The sequence below is a fragment of the Phacochoerus africanus genome, chromosome 15 (genome assembly GCF_016906955.1).
Source record: "Phacochoerus africanus isolate WHEZ1 chromosome 15, ROS_Pafr_v1, whole genome shotgun sequence".
Taxonomy (NCBI): Eukaryota; Metazoa; Chordata; class Mammalia; order Artiodactyla; family Suidae; genus Phacochoerus; species Phacochoerus africanus.
This window is the reverse complement of record NC_062558.1, coordinates 114,102,226-114,122,078: the sequence shown is the minus strand read 5'-3', so window position 1 is coordinate 114,122,078 and position 19,853 is coordinate 114,102,226. Positions and strand designations below refer to the sequence as shown.

The 19,853-nt window shown below is 50.6% G+C and overlaps 1 protein-coding gene and 1 long non-coding RNA gene across 3 annotated transcripts in view; one reads left to right on the top strand and one right to left on the bottom strand.

The window, feature by feature from the left end:
- Nucleotides 1-1,105: 1,105 nt before the first annotated feature.
- WBP1L (WW domain binding protein 1 like) overlaps nt 1,106-19,853 on the bottom strand; it is a 61,105-nt gene continuing 42,357 nt past the window's right edge. For both annotated transcript variants that reach the window (XM_047759538.1, XM_047759540.1), the window contains exons 2-4: nt 16,029-16,131; nt 6,103-6,264; nt 1,106-4,770 (exon numbers count right to left, since the gene is read on the bottom strand). In XM_047759538.1, coding sequence (XP_047615494.1) covers nt 4,031-4,770; nt 6,103-6,264; nt 16,029-16,131 — 1,005 coding nt within the window. In that variant the 3' untranslated portion in view covers nt 1,106-4,030. The remainder of the gene's footprint in view (nt 4,771-6,102; nt 6,265-16,028; nt 16,132-19,853) is intronic.
- Nucleotides 4,723-9,226, top strand: LOC125115500 (uncharacterized). The gene is made up of 2 exons (XR_007132121.1): nt 4,723-5,647; nt 9,144-9,226. It is a non-coding gene; the product is annotated as an uncharacterized LOC125115500 (long non-coding RNA).

The window sequence follows — 19,853 nt, the reverse complement described above, 5'->3', positions numbered from 1 at the left end:
AGGGCAGTGTCCTCCAGCCCAGGGTCAGATAGGGGCAGGAACACGCCTGGATTACACTGGACTCTCAGAAATGACATAGCTGGCTGCTGAGCAAACACGGGGGCTGAAGAGAACATCGCTCTCTGCCAGCATCCCCCGCCAGCCTGGTGGTGAGCACTCAACTCAGAAAGGCTTGAACCCCTTATCGGAGGGTTCCGAGGATGCTCATCATCCTGCTCTGCCCACCTGCGTGTGGCCCAAACAGAAGTCTTGTTGGGTGGGAGGGTTCCCCTTCCTGAGTTGAGGCATTCCCACAGTCTTGGAGCTAGCGGCTTACACGTGGCACAAAGTGCTAGGAGGAAGGTCTTAAGCGGAGCAGAAAATAGAACGAGTCTTAGGAAAGACTCATGGGCCCACGATGGTGGATGTTGGCGCACTGGTGGCTCCTAAAACTCAGCTCCGATTCCAGTTCTGCTGGAACGCGAGACTTCAAACCACCTCCCAGGACTGGCCGAGCTGCTCTGAATTGGTACTGCTCACTTGTCTCAACCTCCCTCACAATGTCGATCAGCTAATTGTTTTGTCTTCTCAATTATCATTTAAATTCTAGAAGGCAAGGGTCTTGTCTTATACACGTCTTCCATGTTCTTCTTGGCACCCAGCATAGTGCTGGGCACAAAGCGGGAACCCATAACACATGCGTCATGTATTGTATTTTGAGGCCAAGTGCACATCCACAGTTCTATCGTATCAATAAAGAGATCTCCCGCAGTGCCTGCTGCCTCTTAAATGTCATGCTTTAAGTTTCAGGGTCTCTGACTTGTTTCTGCTTCCGGGGGGTCTGATATTAACTAGTTTGTGGGACTTTACCAAAGTTTTCCAAACATCACAAATACACCCTCGGCAGAGAGGGTTTGCTGGGAAATTCCCCGGATAGAAGTGCCCTCTGCAGCGGAGCCAGCCTGTCCCTAGCCCAGGAGCCTGTCCCCGACGGCTGTGTGACCTCTCTCAGCCTCTGCATGGAGGAGCGGAGGGCATGTGCACTCAGGAATCTCGAGGTGCGACCCCTTCAAGTCTGGGGAGGAAGAAACGGGAAAGAGCGCTACAAGGAAAAAGAGCAGTCGAGTTTTGGGGATGGATTTTATTTGGGCTTCTCACAGTGGTTAAGAGCCACTCTGTCTTCAGAACAATCACAGCACGGGAAATGCGTCACCGAGACTGCCCAGAAAAGTCTGACCAGCTGAATCTTATTGCTTAAAATACACATATTCACAATAACTGACAAAGGGTGATGTGCCTCACACAGGAATGTGTTAGCATTTGCAAATCTTCCGACTGTAGCACCAAACCCTCGACCAGCCCCTCTCGCCTGGAAAACCAGACTCCATTGAATCTCCCAGGCCCCCTCACGAGCCCTTCAATTCCTATTTCCAGCTTTCGTCGTGCAGGGTAGCCTCGTGTAGCAGGGGCCAGACTGACGGCTGGACTCGAGCCCAGCTCTGCCCGCTGCGTTTTCTTCTTCTCGTGCCTTTTGGGTAGGACGCTGCAGGGAACCCAGCAGGTAACGTGTGGACCAGTTCTCCACTCTGTTGGAGAAGGAAACTTGAGAGGGCCAGAATTCATCCATTTGACCAGTTAACTGAAGCAGGGTTCATTTTGGTAAAACTTGATCTCTTTTGAGACACTTCAGGGAGTTGTTGGGATTAAAAAAAAAAAAAAAAAGATTGAAGGAAAGGCATCTGAGGGCTGCCAGCGCACTCCTGCCCACTTCTGCCACACACAGGCGTGCTTGCTCGCATGCCCTGGACCTCAGCAGAGGGAGGGAAGCCCTATGGCACTGTGGTGGCCGCCAAACCCTCCTGGCACTTCTGGGCAGGGCCGGCGTCTGGGCCACAGCCAGTCCGAGCTGGTCACTGAAGAAGATCCAATTCGGCTTCTGTCTGAGGTTCCACCCTTAGCCTTCTGTCCCGAGTGGTTGTGGACACCCCCGGGGGCTGACACCAAGGGCCAGGAGCAGCCGAGGGAGGCAGACAGGCTCAGAGCACGTTTCCGCTTTCAGGGAACAGAACACAGGCCTCCGAGGGTCCACGGAGCAATGTGCAAATTGCAGTGATGGGTAGAGTAAAACCTCTACTTGGAGCACAGTATCTCTGGCAAACGTAGGGACTGCGGTCGACAGCGCTGCTGAGTACACCCGAGTGCACAGTCAGACATTTGCTCAGTAAACAGTAAATGCGTAAAATAAATTACCTCGAGAGGGCCGCCCCTGCTCCAAACGTGTGGGTAACGGGAGCAGAGTGGCTGCCGTTCAAGGTATATTCACAGGAAAACAGGGCTAGGGGCTCACGCACAACGGACAGACACACACAGGTTATCCAAAAAGTCACTGTATACAGAATGCACGATGTTCGACGTGGATTTTGGTTTTGTGGACTCCAAACACAGACACTCAGTCACCTCACAGCCTTGGATTTGTCTGGTGTGTGTGTGTATATATATATATACACACACACACACGTGTGTATTCATATATATACATATATAGAGAGATACACACCTTCCTTTCTTAACATAACATCAATGGCTAGTCTGAATATCATCGTTCAAGAGTGGGAGAAGAACCAAACTCTTCACAGGAACAGGGCTGGACAGGGAATGTTAGCTTCGGCAGTTCGCTTTCTCCACTCAGATTATTCTCTCGAAGCTCAACTGGTTATCTGAAGCCAAACTACAGTTAATCAGGATCCTGGAGTCCTTCGGGATGGCTGCCGCCACCCTCCTGCCTGGGCCACTTAGACCCTTTACATAGGCTACAAAAATTAGCTACCCCACTCCAGGGGGGGCGGAGCAGAGAAAGGGCACAAAATCCACAGATAACCAAGGCATGTTTTTCCCCAAGTGGTCAGTTTGAAAAAAGCAACAAAGAAACAAAACAACGGATTCAGAATCAAGAGAAAATACTGCGTGAGAGCCAGGCTGTGGGGCCACCCTCTCTCAGGACCCACAGCCTCCTCGTTTGTTCATAGAGAACAGTGAAGGCCAGCAGACAGCGTGCCTGGGATGGGGGAGGGCACTGGTCACCTGTGGGCACAGATCAAAGGGCAGAGATGCGGAAAGCTGCGCCTCCATCCACTGCTGCGGCGCAGGGCGTCCTGCTCACTCACAGGCGTTCCAGAGACAGCCCCCCACCAAGCCTGCACACAAAACTGGCTCGACTGTAGCCAGGCTCTTTGAAGGTCAAGTTGGGAAAGAGCGATAAACTTCCCTTTTCCAAAACAGAATTCTTGTCTGCCCACTGGTCAAGTTCTTGTTTTTAGCTCGCTTTTGATGTTTTTTTTTTTCTTTTTTTTTAAGAAAAAAAAAACAACAAAGAGAAGGTGGGTATAACCTTCCACACCTGGACCAGTCTGCGGCCAGCCAGACCTGCTGGGAAGGGGCCCCTCCAGGATGTGAGGTGGCGTCTCAATCTCATCACCTGGAACTTGAGAGCGCAACAAGCCCCCTTGCCAACCGACCACAAGACTGCCTATCGGCTCGCAGCCTCCCACAGGAGGAGCCCAGTTCCAGCTCTGCAGACACTGGCAGTCAGGGCAGCAGTCCCTGGGCCTCTGTGGGCTTCCTTCTTCACCCAGAGCCCTGCCGCCTCTCGTGGACTGAGACACGGTGAGGTTCTCTACAACTAACACCAGGACGTGAATCCACTCCATCACCAAGAGTCTCTCGGGGCAGAGTCTCGCCCCGCGCCTCGGGGGCTTCTGAAACACACATCTCTCTGACCCAAGCAGGCAGGGAGACATGACTTGCAAAGAGGTAAAGGGGGGGTGGGGTGGAGTGGGGTCTGAGGAATGAGTCCTGGAACAGCTTCTCGGCCCTCCACCACACTGTGCTTCTGTGGGGGGGCGAGGCACCCACTTCCCCAACTGTACCTGGAGATGCAGGAAAATGCAGGAGCAGAGGGGGGGAAAAGGGGCACAGTCGTTTAATGCTTCTCTCGTGGTTCTCCCCTACCCTGGTTGCTTCGCCAAGTTGTCAGGCGCAGGCAGGGCCTGCTCTAGCTGGGGGAGCTGCTGCTTTGGGAGTTTGGGGAGTCCTGCTCGTTGATGGTGTTCAGCAGCAGGCAGGCGGGCGGCCGTGGTAGGTGAGGGTGCCCGGGCTCTTGGGCCTGCTCCTCGGAGGGCTGGCAGAGCCCTTCCTCCTCGTCGCCGGGGGGCCGCACGTGGCAGCTGTCGCAGAAGTCCAGGGGCCCGTCCAGAGCATCATCGATGAGTGCGTTGAACTCTTTGAGGTCATCATCATGGTGGCCCCGGTTGCACACGCACACCTCGATGCCCGAGTCACCCGTGAAGCGGCGATGTCTGCCTGGCGTCTTGTCTTTGCTGTCGGGGAGGGCGCTGCCCTGCTCGGAGCTGTGCTCTTTCAGTAGCTCCTCCTTACATTCGGAATCCTTGTCCAGGAAGGCCCCGGGGTCTACCGCCCCCAGGCCGGCCCCAGAGCCGCTGGGCTCCATTCCAGGGGCTTTGGTGGCTGCAGGGTCTGCTGGCACGTCGGAGGGCTCAGGGTCAGCGATGCTTGGGGGTCTCGTGCTGCTTCTGCTGGGCCCAGACAAGGGGCTGCTCTGTGCCCCCTGGGAGCCCCTGGTGGGGTCGGCGCCTGGGGGGCTGCCGCCTGCAGGGCCGCACTGTGTGGGCAGCTGCTGCTGCTGTAGCTGGAAGGCACTGTATGGTGGGGGAGGAGTTGGAGGTCGGTTCACCACTTCCTCATAAGGAGGTAGTAAATAGTTTGGCAAAAACCCTAAAATGGGGAGGTAGGGAGGAAAGATTACTGCATGGGCAATGGTTCCAGAACAGACTGCAGGCTCACGCTAGACAGATGTCTCGTCCCACCCCCAGCGTACCCACTAAGCGACAGCGATGGCTCTTGGCTGCAGGCGGGGCATGGGGCTCTGAGTGACTTTGCAAAGAGGGACAGGTTGGAAGTGACCCATTCTAGTTTCTTGAAATCTGAGAGCCGCTGAAGCGGCTTTGCAGGCAAGGACTTCTGCCTGTCTGGGGTTAAGGCAGAAGGTTAGGCAAATATGGTAAATGGCCAAGAGATTTCTGCCTGGAAGCAACCTGTTTCCACATGCACATAGTTCTCATGTTTATTGCTCAGACTGTGTCCTCAACCTGTGTCCTCAGGGTCAGGGACCCCAACTTAAGACTTTTCTTGACCACTTCCCGACTGCCCCTCCTCCGCCCTGGCACGTGCCAGACGTACACCATGAAGAGGGCCTTCTAGGAGGTGAGAAATCTGTGTTGTCTCTCACCCTAGTGTGGCTGGAGGTGGTCTGGAAAGACAAACCAAACCTCACCCTGATTCAGATCACGAGCGGGTGGCTTACCCGGTGGTAAGGGCGAGGGGCCTGCCATCGAGGCTTGTTAAGAACATGCCACGTGAGTTATCTTTTGCTTGGAGGCAGGAATGATCGAATTATTATATAACAATAATTGCTAGCTTTTATTGAGTACTTACTCTATGCCAGATGCACTTAACCCTCCTAGAGGTGGAATTCCAAATTTATAACCACTTTATTCTACAGAACGCACTGCAGAATGGCTCTGGACAGGCTGCACTGCTGGGCCTCCACCAACCATTTGAGAGGTCAGTGTAAGGAACCCCAGGAAATCAGGTGAGTGTGCCCTTCAGTGAATCACTGGGTTTCTTGGTTCTCAGGAAGTCCCCGTGTCACCCTCCCACACCTGCTCTGTTTTCAGTAGCCTCTGCTCAGGCATCTCACATGGCAGGAAGCAAAATGGAGGGATTTCGGGCCACTGACCTCTAAATCTCAATTCACTCACATCATACACCATCCAATTACCTGCCTACAAAAAAAGTCTGCCTCAAGGAGCAGAGACCTGGTCAGAACGCAGCCAGTGTGGACTGGAATGGCCCAGTGGCTTCCAGGAGGGGCGTGCAGAGCACTGGCTCCTCTGTACTGAAGAGGCGCGCCCTCTTGTTCCCCTGTGTGTGAGACCCTGTTCTGTGTGGGTCAAGGGAGCCAAGCCCCTACGCCCGGCCACCTGAGCACTGTCTACACGGCCTGGCCCCGAGGGTGGGGGGTCTGGTGGCTTTTTGTGTACGTACTGAAATAAAACGGCAGCGCTGAGTAATTGTGGGCTTCCCGGTAGGCGATCAGGTTGATTTCATGTTGCCGCTGTTGGGCCTGAAGGCGGTGCTTGGCTCGGCGGTGGTGGCAGACGCAGCAGCAGCTCAGGATGATGATGATGGTCCACACCAGCCAGAACCCTGCGGGTGGGGAGGCGAGACAGAGGCGCGCACAGTGAGCCAGCTGGAGGGGTGGCTCTCCCAGCACGGGGGTCCCGGGACAGTGGGCCCTGGCCCAAGCTGGCCCTGGCAGGCCTCGCCTGGTGAAGTTATACCTAGAACCCATGTTCATTTTCACAAATGTTTGTACCAGAGGGAAAGACTCGTGGGAACGTAAGAATGGTGACCGTACAAGAGGTCACTGACTGCAGGCTGCCTCCAGGAATTGGACCTTCTGTATTTTTGGTTTGGTGGGCATTAAGTTTGCTTACCTTTTATTTATTCTTTTTTTTTTTTAATTTTATTTTTTGTCTTTCCTAGGGCTGCTCCTGCGACATATGGAGGTTCCCAGGCTAGGGGTCTAATTGGAGCTGCAGCCTCCAGCCCACGCCACAGCCACAGCAACGCAGGTCTGAGCCGTGTCTGTGACCTATATCACAGCTCACGGCAACGCCGGATCCTTAACCCACTGAGCAAGGCCAGGGATCGAACCCACAACCTCATGGTTCCTAGTCGGGTTCGTTAACCACTGAGCCACGACAGGAACTCCAAGTTTGCTTACCTCTTAGGTCAGTGTGCCCTTCCACTCTTAAGAGAGAGCTCTGAGAAAACGCCCCAGCCCCTCTTGGTGCCCACTCCCCACACCGGCCCTGCACAGGCCCACAAGGATGGCTCCCAGGCTCCCTTCCTGCCGCTACCAGGCTGCTCATCAATAGCGAGGGGCCCCTCAGCATCCCCACAACTCAGCAGATGAGCAGCTGCAGGGGGCCTCCAAGGGGCTGCCTGATAAAGAATTTTTTTCTCTACCATGTCTGCCTCCATCATACAAGAGTCACTGAAATTAGAGGTGGAAAAATTCTAATTGCCTCAGGTCCCTCTCTTCCCTGGAGAGTGTAAACGACTTCCTCTGCTCTTGACATAATCTGGTACAATTCCATCTCCCACTGTCAAAAACAACCCACTCCCACCTCCCTTTGGCCTGCGGCTGCATTAGAGTCAGGGCCATTAGTGGCCTCCCCTCCTCCCTCTGCTGAGACGCAGGGGAAAAGGGGAGAGGCCCACAGCCCTCTCTTCCCCCGGTGCACTGCTTCTTCCCATTTTCCACTGTGTCCTCTGGGATCTTACTCAGAGAATCCGGGCAAACCCCAATATAAGACCCCCCTCCCCAGTCGTCACATGTATGCAGAAAAGGCTTCTAAATATTTTCTTAATGGATGAGTAAATTTTGCTTTAAAAAAATACAGAGTGAGATAGGGAAGAGCAAAAAGATCAGGAGGAAAAACACTTTGACTTTAATAATTGTGAGATTATGAGAAATTTTAATTTTCTTTTTTTAAAAAAGAATACTTATTTATTTTGCTTTTTAGGGCCGCGCCGCAGCATATGGAGGTTCCCAGGCTAGAGGTGGAATCGGAGCTACACCTGCCGGCCTATACCACAGCTCACAGCAGTGCCAGATCCTTAACCCACTGAGCAAGGCCAGGGATTGAACCCACATCCTCATGGACACTATGTCAGGTTCTTAACCACTGAGCCACAACGGGAACTCCAAGAGTATTTTTTTCTCAATAAAAAATTAATCTGAGGAATAATTTTAAGGTGAATTTTTATTAAATGAGAATATATTACTCTCTATTCCTAAGGAACTTTCATCTTTTTTCATTACAAATGTTATGTGTATTTTTAATCATCTGCTTTGTAATTATAAACTTGTGTTTAGAATGTGTTATTTCCACATCTTTTGTCTTTTGTCTGAATGAGGTAACATTGTTATTAAAAAAAAAAAAAAGGCCTCTGTCTCTCAGCAAGCAGACATGTAAATGAATAAACCCGTTTCGGTTTTTTGTTTTTTTTTTTTCCCTGTTTGTATTAGAACACAATATCCTGAAAGATTCCACTGATATTTAGGGTGTAGCCTCTGGCAGCACCCAGGGGTGCTTCTGTCCCCCACTGAATCTCCCCACAGAACTGCCCCTATGAGGTGAGACAGGATGGCAGTACAGCCCCCCCACGCGGCTAGGCGACCCCCCACTGCTTTCAGCCCAAGTCTGTGTTCAGGGGAACCTTCTGCTGAGGTCTGGCAATAGGAGAACAGGCGGGGAACAATGGACAGGGGATATCCTCCCCCTTCCCCATCGGCAGACAGAAAAACCCCATTCCCATCCACAGTGCGTAAACCTAAGTTGTAGCGAGACGTCTCCCACATTCACTGCTGACATTGGCTTGATTGAGCTTGCGCTGCTCTCCTGATGCCGGCTGTCTGAAGACTAGCCACGGTGGGAGGAGCCCTCGGAGAATGGTCCTGAGGCCAGAAAGGAGCTCTGGGAGCAAACCTGCTGCAGTCCTATAACCTCTTCTCCAGCCCCTTCCACCTGGCTCCCGGGGTGGGGTCCCACCCAAGGGAGGCAGCACAAATAAGCACAGGGCATTCTGCTGAAGAGTCTGGCTCCAAGCATGTTTCACTCAGGTCTAAAAGGTTTGGGCTAACTACTTTTTTGTATTATCTACATTTACTTGTCCAGCATAATCTCACAATCCTTTATACTTCCATGTTACTTCATAATTTTGAAAGTACATTTTCGCTAACTCTATTTTTTGTTACCAAGTCATTTTTTCAGTTGTTTCTTACCTTAAGGTAAATTAACTTTTAACTCTAACGCTGCAGTATATATGATCTAAGGCCAAACTTCTCAGCTTTTGTAATATACTTTTAATAAGAAAAATCTCATATGCTGATTTTCATGTTGACCAAGCAATTCTGGTTCCCTCCCTTCCTAGCATGTAGGTAGGCTTGAACTTCCTGGCCCCCCGACTGGGAGACACTTTGGGGCTGCTTTTTTTTTTTCTTCCTTCTTTTGCAGCCACACCAACGGCATAAGGAAGTTCCTGCGGCAAAGGAACCTTAACCCAAGAGCGCCTCCACAGAGACAGGCCAGATCATTAATCCAATGCACCACAGCAAGAACTCCTGGGACTACTTCTAACTAAGGAATTGAGGTTGGAAGTGACAGATGCCACTTAGGGGCCAGAATGTTTCTTGTTGACGTGAGATCCTCTATTAGTCTCCTTTCTAGCAAGTCACAACATTCCAGATCCTGACCAGCCTGGCCCCAGAAGATAAAGAAATAGGAGCAAAGCTCCCATCCAACCTGTGATGGGCATACAGTGTGAGCAACAAACCTGTTAGTTTAGGCCACTAGGAGTTTGGACTTATTTATTACTCGGTTATTACTAAGCATAACCTATAGCCTATCCTGACCAAGAGAGTACCTTTACAGGCTTTTCTGGGGGAGAGAACTTTAAATGTTCATGATTCTGAACTTGGAGAACAGATTTGTGGCTGCCAAGGGGGAGAGGGAGGGAGTGGGATGGATGGGGAGCTTGAGGTTAACAGATGCAGACTACTGCCTTTGGAATGGATTAGCAATGAGATCCTGTTGTGTAGCACTGGGAACTATGTGTCGTCACTTATGATGGAGCAGGATAATGTGAGAAAAAAGAATGTGTACATGTATGTGTAATTGGGTCACCATGCTATACAGTGGAAAATTGACAGAACACTGTAAACCGGCTATAATGGAAAAAAATAAAAATCATTATAAAATAAATAAATAATAAAATAAAATGTTTATGATTCTTAAGAGAATCCTTATTCCAGGAAAGCCTGAGTTCCACCGAACTATAAGTATAATAGAAAAAGAGGAGTTCCCATCGTGGCTCAGTGGAAACACATCTGACTAGTATCCATGAGGATGCAGGTTCAATCCCTGGCCTTGCTCAGTGGGTTAAGGATCCCGTGTTGCTGTGAGCTGTGGCGTAGGTTGCAGATGCGGTTCAGATCCTGTGTTGCTGTGGCTGTGGTGGAGCCAGTGGCTACAGGTCCTATTTGACCCCTAGCCTTGGGAACCTCCATATGTTGCAGGTGTGGCCATAAAAAGACCAAAAGAAAAAAGAAAAAGGTTTTCTCTGTTTGTTTGTTTTGAGGAATAATCAGGCAGGGTAGAAGGAGACTAGAGAGAAAAATGAGAAAAGTGGAAGGCATACCCTTGGCAGAGTTATCCTAATCAGATCTAACAGCACCAGTGAATCCAAATGTTTAATGAAATTCCATCAGCTGTTTCTTCTCATGTGGTATCATGGGTAGAAAAACTCTCCCTACCAAGGATCACGTGTATGCTATTACATAAGTCTCAAACTGCATTTTAATTTCTATATTTCTAATACAGTATCGCAAAGTATTATTAGTGTGGTTCAAAACTGGGGGAAAACAGGAAGTTCCTGAGGTGGCTCAGCAGTAATGAGCCGGACTAGCATCCATGACAATGTGGGTTTGATCCTTGGCCTCACTCAATGGGTTAAAGAATCAGTGTTACTGTGAGCGTGGTGTAGGTCGCAGATGCGGCTTGGATCTGGCGTTGCTGTGGCTGTGGCGTAGGCCAGCGGCTGAAGCTCCAAATCGACCCCTAGCTTGGGAACTTCCATATGCCTTGGGTGTGGCTCTAAAAGGATAAAAAAATAAACAAACAAAAAAAACAAAACTGGGGGAAAACAAAGAGCTCCCTGGTGGTCTAGTTGTTAGGACTTGGCACTTTCGCTGCTGCAGAACCCAGTTCAATTCCTGGTCTGGGAATTGAGATCCCACATCAAGCTGCTGCACACCACGGCCAAAAGAAAAGGAAAAAAAAAAAACCCTTAAAAACAAACAAACAAAAACTGGGGGAAAACTATCTTGGGAACAGAAGGGGCCTGGAAGGGGAATGGTCCAGAAAAGCCCCCTAAGCACTGGTCCCACTTGAAGGAGTAACTGTGGGAAGACAGACAGCATTCTGGTCTGACCCTCACGCAACAGATTCACTTGGCAGCTATTCTAGTCAAAGCTGTGTCCCATCAACTTTAAAAGGGGGACCATCCAGACTAGTCCCTACGGAGTTGTGCAAACTTTTGATATTTTCACTAGATTTCACAAACAAGGAGGAAAGTCTTAAAAAGGCAAACCTCATGAAAGAGCCACACAGACAAAGACGGCAGCAGGACGCCCTCCTCCTCAAACTCATTACCTCCCCGGAAGACTGCATTCCCCAGTGACCTTTGAAAGCTGCGACCTCGTGGTGGGGTGCATTTGTCATGCTAAGCAAAATGGAAAACATGTTTTTAAAAACAATCACAGTCCAATGTAGGAACTGAGTCATGTGCCCCAGAGTTCACTATAAACTTGGGAAAACACCACTCCCCAACTGGCAGGAAATTCCTCATTAGGAAGCCAAAGTATACTGTAAATTAGCTCTCCTTCTAGCCCACAGGATGGTGGGTGACCTCCCTGGCCCCTCAGAGCTCTTAGCTCCTGCCACTGCCACTGTGGAAAAGGCCTGAACTGGGGAAATGAAGACTTCGGAGGACTTGCATTGGAAAGCATGGACACGTTTCATTCCCAGCTTTGTGACCTTGGTCGCTTTGCTTTTACTTTCCTCCTCTATAAAATGAGGACAATAATGGTTTCTACCCGCTTGGTCCCTGTGAGGATAATGAAGTTAATATATGCAGAGTACTCTAAACCATGTCTGGTGTGTAATAGGTTCTCTAGCTTATTATTTTTGGGGGCCACATTAATGGCATGTGGAAGTTCCTGCACCAGGGATTGAACCCATGCCACAGCAGTGACAATGCCAGATTCTCAACCTGCTGTGCCATAAGGGAACTCTAGCTTACTCTTACCATTGTTGTTCCAGGCATGGTCACAGATGGAAAGGGCTTCCTTTAAATTTCCTTTCTAACCCCCTAACCGTATTCCATAAAAAACTGAGGGAGTTACAAGCCCAAAGCTCCCTTTTAGGTCCTACTTTTGCCTCAATTCACTGGAAAACCAGCCCACCTACTACTGATCTAGAAGCCTGGATGCTAGGAGCTGGGCTCCAGACGGGGCTTGGAAAGAGACCCCAGGCCTCTGGTGTCCACTCTGCTCAGGGTGGCAAATGTTACAGGCCCCCCCTTAAGACCGGCTCAACAATGTGTATCTCAAGACAAACTAAAAAGAATAAAAGTCAGCAGGTGAAAAGCTGAGCAGAGTTAAACGGATTGGATTTGATAAAAATCTGTTTCACGTCCCCTCAGGGAAATTTCCACCATCTAGAAACAGACCCCTCTTCCCCACTGAAGCCCAAATCAGGGAAAATGACACCTGAATGAAGGTCCCCTGAATTATCTCAGGAACGGAAATTCCCAACTCTGACCTCTCCCTGGAAAATGGAGCTTGGTGAGTAGACAGAGCCCTGGGATGAGCATCAGGAGACGGGTTCAGGCTCTTTGTTTGGCCTTTAGCACGTTCTTAGCCTCCTGGGGTCTCAAGTTTTTCTCTTTGTTCTCTCTGGCCATGCAGGGCATGCTCAGTGGAACTCCAACATGCACATCTGAGACCCTCCATGACCTGGGCCAACCGCCCTTCCAGCCTGACACTTGAGAATTCTCGAAGGGGGTGACTTTGTGTGAATCCCACTGAACCCATGACTCAGGGTCCCTGCCTCTGCATACAGGGCAGGGTTGTTCTTGGGGCCGGAGGAGCCGACTTGCGTGATGACCTTACCAAGTTCTATGCACATCAGTACCCTCATCCCCACCCCACCCCCAGGGGAGCCCCACAGCCCCAGGAGAAAGGCTAACGGGCTGCAGGCTCTGTTCTTTCCAGGGGGACCTTGACCTATGGTGTTTGGTGTTCCTCTGCCTGGGAAGTCATTCTACCCTTCTCCATATGTTCTTTAAGGCCTATCTCAAATGCCACCGCCTCCAAGCAGTCTGCCTGGATCCTGCCCAGCTAAAGCAAACGCTCCTGGCAGAGACACTCAGCTCTATACTTTGCATTACTAGTGAGTGAAGCATGTGTTTCACCTCTTCTCTCTGCTAAGAGACTCCCTTCTTGATGGCAAGGATTCTGTCTCCCCACACCCTCTAACACAGAAGAGGCCACGGCATCCAGTAGGAACTTGTTAGAATGGCAAACTCTCAGGTCCACTGCAGACCTGCTGAATCAAAAACTCTGGGAGTGGGGCCGAGAAATCCGTGTTTTAATAGGCCCTCCAGGAAACGCAGATGCTTGCCAAGTCTGAGAACCACTGGAACAAGTTTGCTGAATAAATGAGGGAAAGTACAACTGCCATAAAAATGCACGGGATGATGATAAGAATGACCAGGTCCTTACAGCCTCAACCACAGCAGTGGTAAAACTGGACCTACTCTTCTGGACTGACACAGACCCAGTAATGATGACTGGCTTATGTTACAAGAGGCGGAAAAGACCTGGAAGAAAGGGTGCTGGCTGCAGCTTAAGGTCTGTGTGGGCTTGTGTGTCTCTGTAACATCGTGTGTGCGTGCATGCGTGTGTGTGTGTGAGAGAGACAGTCCTCAACACACAGGAAAATTCAGCTTGTAGTGGTATGAGGGTTGGTGGAAATGGCATTATTTTCCCCTTAAGGCCTTCCCTGTAAGCAACTCTAGTTAAAGAGGTACTTTGATGAAAACCCTGCCAAGGATTTCCTGGCTGAGATTTTTCCTTCCAAAGGAAAGAGACCAAAAGAATAACCCAAAGCCCATTACTTCCACGTTTCAGGCAAAGTTCAGAGGCAATTAGAGGGAACCAGGTTCAAAGGGACAAAAAGCACAGTCCTCATGAGAACTGAAAGGGCTCATTCCTACACCCAGCCTCCCTCCTATACATAGCAGGCTCAGGCCAGGCCCTCAAGAAGGAGGAAAACCAAAGAATTCTGACAGGCGGGGAACACTCACTGGGCATCTTCTGACCAAAAAACCATGTCTGGGCACAGGCCCAGGAGGAAAGGTCTGCTTTTACAGAATCTGGAAAGCACGAGCCAACCTGGACAGGGTGAGTCTCTCCTCCCCGTCCTGCCCCTGGTCTCTGTCTGGCCACCCCTTTCCCAGCTCACCAGAACTGTACAGCTCTTTCTCTGGCTCTCTTCGGGCCCTTGGGTGAAGGGCCTAGTTCCCAGCCTATCTGCCTGCCTCCCTGCCATCTGGGTCCCCCTGTCCCTGCCGCCCTTCCCCTCAGCCCTGGCTTGGGTGACCCAATTCCGGTGGCCACTGAGTCTGCTCTGCCAACGGCCCAGGAGGCCTTGTCAATCTGAGACAGGGCCATCAGCAGCTCCATTCCTTTCCACAACTGATGCGCCTGGGCTGGGCCCCAGAAAAACAAACCAACCACAGCTCTGGGGCTTTTTGGCAGCCCAGCTTCAACTTTTGTTTTAACAAGGGGTGGGGGGAACTTGAAACCTGTGGTTATCTGCATTTTAAAACATTTAAACACAGTCTGTCCACCTGCCTGGGTACTCTGTGTTTCTCAAGCGTGTCCCTCAGCCCCACCCCTTCTAAAATAGCGCCGGCAACTCCAGGCCTGCCTTTGCTGCTGCTGATGTATGGGGAGGACTGCTGGGGACGTCTTGGGCCCTGTTCTCTCCCTGGGGAGGAGTCTGCGCTTACCCACCCCCGGGATTCCTCGGAAAGGCAGATGAGCTGGTCCTCTAAAGGGAAAGACGGCGGCGAGGAGAGGTCCTGTTTGTGGAACCCACTCCCACAGCTACAGGATCCGTTTGCACTTAGAGGGAGAGGCTTCCCAGCCAAGAGTCTAATTTCCTTTCCATTTTAAACATTAGTCCCTCTGGCTGCTTCTGACCGTGTATCACTGATGTGGGGGGAATACAGAGATCAGAAAGGAGAAGGGGAAAAAGGCCAGAGACGGTGGTGGCAGTAAGGGCATGGGTGACAAGCAAGCCCAAATGGAAGGAGTGACGGGGCTCAGAATTACCTGGGGAAACAATCTACCGTTTCCTCATCAACAGACAGTTGTGACAGCCACCACGATGCTGGTCACCTGGGAACTCTCTGCCCTCAGGGCTCTCTCACCTTCCCCTTCTTTGTCCGGCACCCTAGAGCGTCTCATCTGAGTTCCGAGAAGATCGGAGTACAAAGTGCTTTAGCAAACTCTCCAAGCCTGGGTCACGCTCTGAAGACCACTGGCAATGTCCCCACCCTCGTGGAACTCTGCAAGGTGCCAATGGTCCTGGCTGCCACCAAGCCAGGCAAGACAGGGATGGTCTCCACATGGCACTGAGTTGATAGTAAGAGATCAGACAGACTGGAGGAGCCTCTAGACACCTCAGTTTGAGACCTGGGGAAGGAACAAAACGGGCTGAACTTCAAGACTCCTTTCTCTCCAGGAGGGCTTGGCTGCCAAAATCCTAGGGAGAGATTATCCCTTTGAGAGGGACCTTGAGAAACAGAGGGAGCTCCTTGACGATCTATGAGAAATTCTGGAAGCCTTGGTGGTTCTTACAAGTAAACGGCATAAGAGCCACCCACAAAGCACCAGCCAGCATTCACAGCAGCTTGGCTGGGCGTCTGGGCTGGCCCAAGGAAGGATGTAAGTTGTTGTCACTGCTCAGCACACACCACCGGAGAGGGCATCAAAGAGAAGCCCATTCAAGAGCTTCTGCAGCAGACCTAATAGCCATGGCCTCTTAGAAGGCTCAGACCATGGTCTCCAGTCTCTAGCCCATGGTATCCGAAGAGCATCAGAGCTCTCCTCTTCTACAGAGTGATCGCTTCTAGAACCTGGAAGCAGATTCTGCTCGCCAACACTGCCACCAAGAGGATGTGAAGAGGACTGACCAGCCTGAGGTTTCCCAGAGAGCAGAGGTGGTAACTGGGGCCCTGGGGTGCCAAAAACCCCCCAGGCAAGGACTTACACCAGAGTTCATAGTAGTAGTTGCAGCACTGAGACTGTCCACAGCAGTGTCCTGTGTCACAGATGTAGCTTTGATTGTTGGTACCCACGCAGGTTTCCTTATCCTAAAAGAAATCAAAAACTGTTTCAGCATATTAAATTATAGCTTCCACACACTTCTTCTCACCCCCCCTCTTCCTGGTCATCTGCCCCCCCACCCCCATCAAGATGGTCTGCACCAATGTTTATTCCATTAAGAACAATAACAAAAAAAGAACCACGCAACAGCAGACGTAAGATAAGAATATATGATTTATTAAAGGGGAAAGAGTAGAGTTTCTGTTGTGGCTCAGTGGTTAATGAATCCGACTAGGAATCATGAGGTTGCAGGTTCGATCCCCGGCCTCGCTCAGTTGGTTAAGAATCCGGCGTTGCCGTGAGCTGTGGTGTAGGTTGCAGACGTGGCTCGGATCCCAAGTTGCTGTGGCTGTGGTATAGGCCGGTGGCTACAGCTCAGATTAGACCCCTAGCCTGGGAACCTCCATATGCCGCGGGTGTGGCCCTAGAAAAGACAAAAAGACAGAAAGACAGAAAGAAAGAAAGAAAGAGGAAAGAGGTATTCAGTACACAAAGCTGACTGGGAAAGAGCAGAAGTCTCAGACAGAAAAGGGTTTTCTTGCTTTCTTTACGTCCCAGCAGAAATACTCCACGTTTTGGTACTAAACTCAGCCAGTAAGAAGACGATGAGTGTCTTGCACTTAGGTGTGTATTTTAAATAAAACCTGCTTCTCTGTGAAAGTTCCTGGAACAATTAACGTCATATGTATTCTAGGGTTAGTATCGGTCAGTCATTCCACCCTCCCTTCAAAACACATGATCTCCAAGGTTAACTACAGTGTGGTTCAAAAGAAGGCTAAAAAACTCACTACTAAGATCCTTCAGTCTTATGAAAAGGGGCGACTTGCTCAGGTCCCTAGCCCAATTTCAACTTGCTAGATCTTTTTTTGCTTATAGATGATCTCTTACTAACCTTGACTGGGATTCATACTGTCCCTGGTCAGGGACAGCTACAGAAAAGGCACTGCTGAGTAACCACCTAACAGTTTGCCAAATGCTATGCACAGCACTGGTGGACAGGCAAAGAGCCTGTTTTTGTTTTTGTTTTTTAGTATTTCACAGTTAAGCTATGAAATACTCTATCAGCTGACTTGAACTTCAGCCCCAAATGTCCTCTGGGCCACAAGGCATGGGAGGAGACCTCTAACATCTGGCTTTCAACATTTCTTTATTCTAAAGACGTTAACACACAACGGACCGGACACCGTCTTTACACCAAGCACTGGGTTGGGTACGAGGGACACAAAGATGAGTGAGACACTGTCCCTAACCTCAAGAGGCTCAGAGTTAGGACGGGAAGAAGCCCTGCTCAGCAAAGAAACTAAAACCACAGTATTGTATTTGCTGCTACTCAGGCTGACGCTGCCCACAGTACACATCCTGGCAGACACCTGCCAGTGGAAACTCAGGTCACATGGTCGGTTCCTGTTCTCTGGGCCTTGCTTTACTACGCTGTTTGGCCGAAGGTATAAACAAGGCACTCCTACAACTGCCTGCAGGGCTAGAGGCCGGGCACCTAAAGCCACAAGGAAAGGGCACAGCTAAAAACCAGATCCCTGGCTCAGTGCCTGCTTCCACCACATCTCGGAGGGTCCTGGTGTAAAGGGGCTTAGGAAGAAGGAAACATGGGCGAGGCATCTGTAGACTCGGACAATAAGGGTTTCACAAGAGTATGGCAGAGTTCTTCCCATCTTCGCCTTCCCGTGTGGGCCATAAGCAAAATGGCACACCTAGCGGGTGGCCGTCCAGTGGGATGTCACCTCTGAGGCCCGGTGCACGTGGAGAAAGCAGATCTGTGCTCACTGCTTTTGCTAGAATATACCCTCTCTGACTTTGGGGCAAAACACTGTTTTCCTAAGGACATAAAAAGTTTCTCCCAAGGGTTCCCAATTGTGGCGCAGCAGAAACAAATCTGACTAGGAACCATGAGTTTGCGGGTTCGATCCCTGGCCTCGCTCAGTGGGTTAAGGATCCAGCGTTGCCATGAGCTGTGGTGTAGGCTGCAGATGTGGCTTGGATCCCGCGTTGCTGCGGTGTAGGCCGACAGCTGTAGCTCCGATGGGACCCCCAGCCTGGAAACCTCCATATGACACAGGAGCAGCCCTAAAAAGACCAAAAAAAAAAAAAAAAAAAGTTCCTCCCAAGTTTACCAGGCCTTGAGATGCCATTCTTCCGGCCCTGGCTCACAAGAGCACAGTTCAAAGGGTCTTCTTAGTTTCTAAAAGAGGCTGTACTGTTTTTCTAAAAGACACATGAAAGAATCCAGTGATACTTCTGCCTCAGGAAAATTCACCAGATGAGGTCTCGGCTCTGATCCCAGGGCGGCCAGCTGGTCCGACGTGAGGTGTGGAATGGAACGTGTTTGAAATCTAAACAACTGGCATCCTCACGACCTCCTGCTTTCTCCTGGCTCTCCCAGCCCCTGAGGCAGGAAGCCTGGTATAAACAGGGCCCCGCTCTCTCTCCTGCTCTGCCTTCACTTGCCCAGAGACGGCAGGGCAAGTCCCTCAAACCCTTTTTACCCAGTATATCTCATCCCCTGCTCTCCTCCCCCCAGGGTCCCCAAGCTGCCTGGAATGGCCCTGGTTGTGGGAACTGTCGTTTTCGGCTGCAGGAGGAAGGAAAGCAGGTGGGCAGTTAAAGAAGACAAGATGTGGGCTCACGGACCTTCAGCAAGGAAGAAACGAGGGCAGATTAGGAGGGTAGTAGTGAGATGCTCCAGAGAGATCTGCTGGTGTGAGAAGAAAATTCCAGGAGCCTTGGGTTTGGTCCCAGCTCTGCCATCACAGAAGACAAGTCCCTCAGGGATCCTAAGCTCGTCAGGACGCTCATTCCTGTCTCTTTCAACCCAAAGCCTTCACTAGCCTACCCCCCATCCCCTTTGTCACAGCAGCCCTAAGCCAAAGCCAGAGCTCCGGCAATCTACGTCTCCTCTGAGTCCCAGCAAAGAACGGAGGTGTGCAAAGGCTGCATGGTGTTCTTCCACCCTTCCCTGCATGAGGGGACTAATCCTGGGTCACCCAGAGAACTTCCAAGGACCTCCGGGCAGGTCAAGATCCACATGGTTAAGATTCAGTCAGATCTGGGTTCAAAGCCCAGCTCTCACACTTTGCTTATTAACTGTGTGAACCTGGGTAAGTGACTAAATTTCTCTGAGATCTTACTACCAACAGTATTCTATGAGACATTAGTGTTGGCCATGAAAGACCATGCAAATAGCACTTTGCATTCACTGAGAACTATTACAGAACAGTAAAGTTCACTGGCAATGTGGGCTGCTTTGGACACAGGAAGATAGAAAAAGGAGGAGTTCCCGTCGTGGCTCAGTGGTTAAGGAATCCGACTAGGAGTCATGAGGTTGTGGATTCAATCCCTGGCCTCGCTCAGTGGGTTAAGGATCCGGCATTGCCATGAGCTGTGGTGTAGGTCGCAGACATGGCTCGGATCCTGTGTTGCTGTGGCTGTGGCGTAGGCTGACGGCTACAGCTCTGATTGGACCCCTAGTCTGGGAATCTCCATATGCTGCAGGTGCAGCCCTAGAAAAGGCAAAAAAAAAAAAGAAAGAAAAAAAGAAAAAGAAAAGAAAAAGGAACCAGAGAGAATGCAATAAAAGTTCAAATATGAAAACCTCTCAGTGCTCTTTATGGGTACCCTTCGCTTTTCTTCGAAGCTTCTCTAAGCGTTCTATCCATGCTATGCTGTTCAGGCCAAGTCTTGAAGTCTGGGAAGT